At 36.7% G+C, this 8,083-nt stretch overlaps 1 protein-coding gene across 1 annotated transcript; it reads right to left on the reverse strand.

Moving 5' to 3' along the window:
• Positions 1-4,480: 4,480 nt before the first annotated feature.
• On the reverse strand, positions 4,481-5,758 carry LOC100674295 (olfactory receptor 8K5-like). Its single transcript, XM_003422876.3, has one exon. The coding sequence runs from the start codon at positions 5,518-5,520 to the stop codon at positions 4,570-4,572; it is 951 nt and encodes a 316-aa protein (XP_003422924.2). The 5' UTR covers positions 5,521-5,758; the 3' UTR covers positions 4,481-4,569.
• Between the last annotated feature and the right edge of the window lie 2,325 nt (positions 5,759-8,083).

The raw sequence follows: 8,083 nt of genomic DNA on the forward strand, positions 1-8,083 counted from the left end.
TTTGGATCTCGTGGACTTCCTCTGATTTTCTTCAGTTTCAGCTTGAACGTTCTTATGCGCAACTGATGGTCTGTTCCACCGTCGGCCCCTGGCCTTGTTCCGACTGATGATATTGAGCTTTTCCATCGTCTCTTTCCACGGATGTAGTCAATTTGATTTCTGTGTGTTCCATCTGATGAGGTCCATGCATATAGTCGCCGTTCATGTTGGTGAAAGAAGGTATTTGTAATAAAGAAGTCGTTGGTCTTGCAAAATTCTATCATTCACTCGCCAGCTTTGTTTCTATTACCAAGGTCATATTTTCCAATTACCGATCCTTCTTCTTGTTTCCAACTTTCGCGTTCCAGTGGCCGGTAATTATCAATGCATCTTGATTGCACGTTCAATCAAATTCAGGCTGCAGCAGCCGATAAAAATCTTCTGTTTCTTCATATTTGGCCCTAATGATGGTGCATAAATTTGAATAATAGTCGTATTAACTGGTTTTCCTTGTAGCCATATGGATATTATCCTATCACTGACAGCGTTGTACTTCAGGATAGATCTTGAAATGTTCTTTTTGATGATGAATGCAACACCATTCCTCTTCAAGTTGTCATTCCCAGCATAGTAGGCTATATAATTGCTCAATTCAAAATGACCAATACCAGTCCATTTCAGCTCACTAATGCCTAGGATATTGATGTTTATGTGTTCCGTTTCATTTCTGTCGATTTCCAATTTTCCTAGATTCATACTTCATACATTCCAGGTTCCGATTATTAATGGATGTTTGCAGTTGTTTCTTCTCATTTTGAGTCGTGCCACAAGAGCAGATGAAAGTCCTGAAAACTTTACTCCATCCACCCAATATACATATTAAATAGTTGATAAATGCATGTATCGACTATTTAATATGTATAAAAATACCAAAACCAAACACGTTGCCTTCAAGTCGATCCCGACTCATAGCGACCCTACAAGACAGAGTAGAACTGCCCCATAGGGTTTCCAAGGAGTGCCTGGTGGGTTCAAACTGTCTTCCTTTTGGTTAGCAGCCATAGCTGTTAACCACTATGCCACTAGGGTTTCCTTTAGTATGTATTTTGCCCGTTAATGCTTTATCACATTCTTCAATTTATTCCTTTCTTCTGAGTGCTAGGATTTTAAGAATTGTGTTATTTCTGAAATAACCAAAACCAAACCAAACCTGTTGCCACTGAGTCAATTCCAACTCACAGTGACCCTATAGCACAGAATAGAACTGCCCCATAGGGTTCCCAAGGAGTGGCAGTGGAGTTGAACTGCTAAACTTTTGGTCAGCAGCCAAGCTCTTAACCACTGCGCCACCAGCATTTATTTCCTAAGTAACAAAGTAGAATATAAATTTAATGGGGTATTGATTCTTGAAGTTTGGCTTAATAAATAAATGCTTATAATGAATGGAGCTCTAGTGGGTTAGTGGTTAAGAGCTCATCTGCTAATCAAAATGTTGGCAGTTCAAACGACCATCAGTTCCTAGAAAACCTTAAAGGCCAGTTCTACTCTGTCCTATAGGGTCCATATGAGTTAGAATTGATTTGATGGCAATGGGTTTGGTTTTTTGAGTTTTATATTGAGTGAACCAAAACACCCAACCAAACCTATTGCTGTCATGTCGATTCCAACTCATAGTGACAATATAGGACAGGGTAGAACTGCTCCAAAGTGTTTCTAAGGCTGCAAATCTTTATGGAAGCAGACTGCTGCATCTTTCTTCCATGGAGAGGCTGATGGGTTCAAACGGGCAATTTTTGTTTAGCAGTTGAGTGCTATAACCATTGCACCACCAGGTCTCCAAATGTATTAAAAAAAAAAAAAGGCAAAAAAACAACCAAACCCTTGGTCACCAAGTTCATTCTGACTCATAACAACCCTGTATGACAGAGTAGAACTGTCTCATAGGGCTTCCAAGGAGAGGCTCGTGAATTCAAAATGCTGACCTTTTGGTTAGCAGCCAAGCTCTTAACCACTATGCCACCAGGGCTCCAATACATACATACATATATAAAAAATACACAAATCATAATAGTTTACTCTGCAATGGAGAAAACTTGTCAACGTTCGCATTTTGTCATTTGCAGTAGTAACTCTTCATGTGGAAGTTCTGGTTCACCTGGATTGTCCCTGGGAATGTGCATGGCATTTCTGGTCAGAAAATTAGAGTTGTTTGTATGGTGCATTTCTTTTTTTCTTCATACATTTTGCTGTAACATCTCACTGCTTCCAGAATCTGCTTATCAACTTTAGCAAAGGTATCAGTGTTTAGTTTTCAAACTGAAGCCCCAGATTTAATTTAGAAAATTAAATCTATATGGCAGTGTTTTGAACAATAAATCATAAAATTGAATATCTGTGAATGAATATCTGAGAATTATATCATCTATAAATTATACCCTGCAGCATTTATGTAGTATATATTACTGTTAATAAAATGTATGTTAAAAAATGGATGGTCATAGATGCAGTCTGTCTTAACTAAAATACATCATAAGTTGGGGACTACCTGTATTTCTTTTATATGAAATGTGTTTATTTTGAGGTCATAATATCTCTATTTTGTCAATGCAATGTAGCCTTAAATCATATATATATGATTATATATACATATATAATCATATAGCAAATATAAGCTACATGTAGAGAAAATTATTATATTAAATAATACTCTGAATTAAATCTATTCCTAAATCTGTAATCTTACTAATAACCGTGATGTTATAATTTCATACTTAATTTTCTGATTACCTGTTTAATTACAGTAGCTTTTCTGACAGGGAGCCCTGGTGGCACAGTGATTAAGAGCTTCGCTGCTAACCAGAAGGATGACAGTTTGAATTTTGAATCAACCAGCTGCTCCTTGGAAACCCTTTGGAGCAGTCCTACTCTCCTGTAGGGTTGCTATGAGTTGGAATCGACTTGAAGGCAAAGTTTTTTGTTTTGTTTTTTTCCTGACATAACTTGCTATTCAGAAATTCTTAAACAGTTTCTATTATTTCCAGAATATGTAATTAGTTTGCATCTCAAATGAAGTTTCAGTTTCAATTCAGTGCTGGGTATTGTGTATGTTTTCTAGCTCTGTCAGACATTATTAAGTATTCAAGCAAATGAAGGAAAAATGCACTTTAGATGTATTGAAGTTTGTATTTCTCTGGATTATGGCACAAGTGCTAGTGGAGATTAGGTCAAAACCCACAGCAGGTGATGACTGTCAGCAGGATGGTAAAATTTGTTCACATTCATTTTACCAGCCATTTTATTTAGCAGATTACAAGTTTCTCTTAGAATTCTCTGATGCCAAGAAAGAACATAGAGTAAACACTATTCTGCCTTTGTTTTCAGTAAATTATGGTACTTGATTGATAATCATTTTGTAATTAATCTCATATTTGGCCAAAATGAAGAAAGTGTGGAAAATGGAACAATTTTTTTTTTTTTTTTGTTTGGAAGGAAGAATTTGAAATTATGTATTTGTCCCAAAAATTTTTTTAGTGAATAAACATTAGAAGCATTTACTACTTCAGTAGAATATCTATTTATTCAGTAGACATGAGCTCAACATTATTTTATACATCTTCTATAAAGGAATGATCGTAAATCCACATTTTGCCATTAATAACATATGTCGGTGTTAAGCAATAAAACTGTTTCACTTTAAGGTAACACGCTCTATTGATGTGTTTTCCTTCCTTTTTTACACGTAAATGTTCTCCAACATATTGAGAATATGAATCAGAAAATGTATCAACATATTCTCTTGGTTCTTACAATGCTTTTTTATCATCAGATTTTGCATCAATCATCACCTTCAATAAATACTTTAGTTCTTCCCATCAGGCATGCATAATATCTTTGTTCACCCTTCCTCCTATTCTCCAAGTGTATTCACTTTTTATTATCCTTTTTTTATATTTTTCTTGACTAACTAGTTTCTGCATCTGAAATATAGCCAAAATCAGAATCATCATACAAGGCACTAGTTAGCTCAGGAGAAAGGATATCAAATTAAATGATAACCAAGCAAAATATTCTAGCATACTTTACACATATTTGAGTACAGTGTAAATAAGAAATGATAATCACATTAGAAAGGAAATAATACCCGTAAATTATTCATTGTATCAACAGAGACACATAAATAACTCTTGGTCTCCAATTTTGCTTATACTGTTGTTTTAGGATCAGAAAATGCAATGACAATAAGATTCCGAAGACCCCTACCATCTTTACAAAAACGCTTACAAATATACACACATAATTTACTGCTGTAGAGTGTAATAGGTATTCCATTGCGTAAAGTCTGCTTTTCAACAAAATCACATAAGGAAACATTGAAAGAGAAACAAGGAAACACAGGAATGGTATAACATTTAATTTGAGATCCAAAATACTATGATTAAAATATATTTGGATGAGTATAAGGAAAGCAATCACTTGTATGTGCTTTATACTATGTCTTTACTCTGGAACCAAAGAGAATGTAATTGTGTATACTAGAAATGCTTTTATGTGGCATTTGTCATTTTCAAAAATTCATTAAAACAATATTATCTATTGAGTATCAAATAGAAGTTTGCATGGCCTCTTGAACACCCTGTTAAAGGCACGTTTTACTTCTTTGTTCCTTAAACTGTAAATGAAAGGGTTCAGCATGGGGATGACTAAAGTGTAAAACACGGATGCCATTTTGTCAGTATCAGAGGAACGAGCAGATTTAGGCTGAAGATACATAAATAACAGAGTTCCATAGAACACAACCACCACTGTCAGATGAGAACCACATGTGGAAAACGCTTTTTTCCTGCCCTCAGCAGAATTCATTCGAAATATAGCTGTCAGAATCAGCACGTAGGAGACCAGGACTACCAGAAGAGAGGAAATTAAATTAAGTGCTGAAAATATTATGATCAACAATTCTATTTCTCGTGCATTTGAGCAGAGCAAAGGTATCAAGGCAGTATTATCACAGTAGAAATGACTGATGATGTTAGAGCCACAGAAGGTTGATATAAAAATCTTACTGGTGCCCATCAGGGACAGAAAGGTGCTGTAGAGATATGGAATGCCCACGAGTGCATAGCAAAGTTTCTGGGACATGATAACATTGTAGAGCAGAGGGTTACAGATGGCTGCATAGCGGTCATAGGCCATGGCTGACAGGATGAAGAATTCACTGATAATGAACAGAATGTAAAAAGCCATTTGTGTGGCACAAGCATAATAGGATATGGTATTTTGATTCACAACAAAATTTACTAGCATCTTGGGATAAATAGCAGTAGAATTACCAAGATCAATGAAGGCCAGGTGTCTGATAAAAAAATACATAGGTGTCTGTAGGTGGGAGTCTGCCTTGGTCAGGATGATCAGGCCCATGTTTCCAACCACTGTGATCAAGTAGATGACAAGGAAGGCTGCAAATAGGGGATGCTGCAGCTCAGGGCGCCTTGTGACTCCCACTAGAATGAATTCAGTCAGTACTGTCAGATTCTGTGGGCCCATTTAATCCAGTTCTCTCTTCTAGAAGGAAACAGAGGCATTGGTTTCAGCGTTCATGTAGTATTACCTAAAGAAATTAAACTTGTAGACAGAGTGGATACGTTTTCTTCCTACTAGAGGATGGAAAAGTAGTTGCTAAATCTGATTTTACCTAAAATAAACTGTAGAAGATCCCACTTCCCATGATTGGAGGATACTTCTGAAACATTATAGTCTGATATAACATAGATTACACTTTAAATCAATTCAGCAATGTTTGCAGCACATACATTCATAATAAAACCATGAAGTTGTTAATATTGAGCTAATAGTCTTAATTTCATCTACACGACGACGTCACAGTTTTCTTTAGTGTACTTCCGTTTTGGTTTGAGAAATCTTGTGAGATTTTCTTATTCTTGTGGAGAGAGGCAGAGATAATTTGAAGTTAATAAAGCTTAAGTTTGAGCCTCTTTAAGGGTTGTGGGTGGGGACTTAGCAATGCAGTCACATAGTGATATATCTTGTAAAACCTGGGATAGAAACACATTTATTCTTTTGTTGCTGTTTGTGACTTTAGCTGTATGTTTATAATTTTAAAATGTTTTATAATTTTTTCTAACTAAATGTTCACATTTAGGGTCAATTTGCCTTTGAAATTTTAATTTATTTTTAAATTGTTGTTGGTAGCTACCACTGAGTCAATTTTAGAGTCATAGTGACCCCATGTGACAAAGTAAAACTGCCTTGTAGGGTTTCCTTGGCTTTAATCATTATGGAAGCAGATTGCCAGGTCTTTTTCCCTCAGGGCTACTGGATAGGTTTGAACCACCAACCTTTTTGATAGCAGCTGAGCTCTTGACAGTTGTGTGTCATCAGTTCTCCTTTAAAAAAAAAAAAAAAAGCGTACTTTTCATAAGGTTCAAGACACAAGATCTGGATCTGTTGCCACTAAAATCCAGGTTTCTGTCAGTATTTGAAGATTTTGAGAATGTCATTTTATGTGCTTTATTTCCTTTAATATAACGTTGAGGTAATGATGGAGTCTGTAAGGCATTTAAAATATGTGTGCATTTATTGTATCATATATTGCATTTTTTCCCCCTGGAAACTGTACAATGGAGAAAGGAAAGAGAACAGCACTGTAATTTTCAAGCATATCACCTGTAAGTCCCACCCCTGTCATCACTTATAGTTACATAAGAAACTCAGTAAATAAAGGGGAAATGTCCTGAATGGAGCTAATGAAGCTGCTATAATCTAAACCACTTGGATTCCCTTTTCATTGCCCCTCACATTGAATGAGGAGCCCTGTTAGGCAACACAGGGGTTAAGTGTTGGGGTGCTAACTGAAAAGTCAGCAGTTGCTCCTTTGAAGTAAGATGTGGCAGTCTGCTTCCATAAAGATTACAGCCTTGGAAACCCTAACGGGCAGTTCTAGTCTATCCTGTAGGGTTGATATGAGTTAGTATCGACTCCAGGCAATTCTTTTTTGTTTTTCTTTTCCCCACATTCAATGTCCCCTTGATGACACTAGAACTCTGCAAACATGCTTTTTGAATTGGAACAGTAGCTTGAGTTCAAAAAGTTCAGTGACATAAAGTACAGGATATTACTGGTAGGCTGTAATGGAATGCCAAGGTTTAGCCTACACAACTATCAGGTTGGATCTTGCCGGAGCTGCCAAGAAGCTTCACACTTACAGACTGTAAGCGCTTCAGTCCAGAGTCACTTTGCGGCAGTTTTCTGTTAAGGATGATTCTTGGTTCTGTGACACCTGGAGTAGCAGCCATCCAGGAGCCTGCTAATTCTTGGTGTCAATTTTGGCAGCCTGATTCAGAAAATTGGGGGCAGAGGGGCAAGACAATACTGGAGTTTGTTGGCCACCTCCACCCTTTCTTCCTAGGTAAATTTGCCTGCTGTTTCTCCACTAAGTCCCATTCTCCCTTCCAGCTGTCTACTCACCACTATATAAGAATGATAAGCCTATGTCTGGGAAATTTTACCTGGAATTTACTTATCACAGGATCTGCTATCACAGGATTTTCTGTAGGATAGGAGATGTACTGCCTTGAGCAAAGGGATTCAGAACTCACTACCAAGCCTACCACTCTGAAGCCTTCAGTGTTTTCCTAGAAATCATACTAGTGTGTACTGAGTCAATCTCCTTTTTCACTGTCACTTACTACCTCCCTCTAAAATATCCAGATTGTTCTATTCCTCCCATCCTTCTTGCATGAAGAAGAGTATCTATGACTTGCTCTGAACATCTTAGTGTGTACATTTGAAACACCTCCCTCCTAAGCAGACAAGAAGCAAAGGTATGTGGACATGGTGATATAAGTTTGGATTGATTTTAGGTTTAGTGCATTCTCCCCAGTTCTGTAACTTTTAAAAAACACTCAATGTATTTTTCTGTCTACTCAGTTTCAGTGCCTACTTTGAAAAATCAGACCTATTTATAGACAATTTACCAAGGAAAACACATAACAAACAAAGGATACAGCAATAGCACTTAAAACAGCAAAAGGCCATGTTTTCACGCTGTTCATGCTCATCTTAAAACTAGTCCCAGTTTATCAGTTAT

This window comes from Loxodonta africana, chromosome 7, assembly GCF_030014295.1.
Source record: "Loxodonta africana isolate mLoxAfr1 chromosome 7, mLoxAfr1.hap2, whole genome shotgun sequence".
Taxonomy (NCBI): domain Eukaryota; kingdom Metazoa; phylum Chordata; class Mammalia; order Proboscidea; family Elephantidae; genus Loxodonta; species Loxodonta africana.

Bases quoted from the DNA above. Each gene is read 5' to 3' on its own strand.
- LOC100674295 (XM_003422876.3), bottom strand. From the start codon at position 5,520: ATGGGCCCACAGAATCTGACAGTACTGACTGAATTCATTCTAGTGGGA.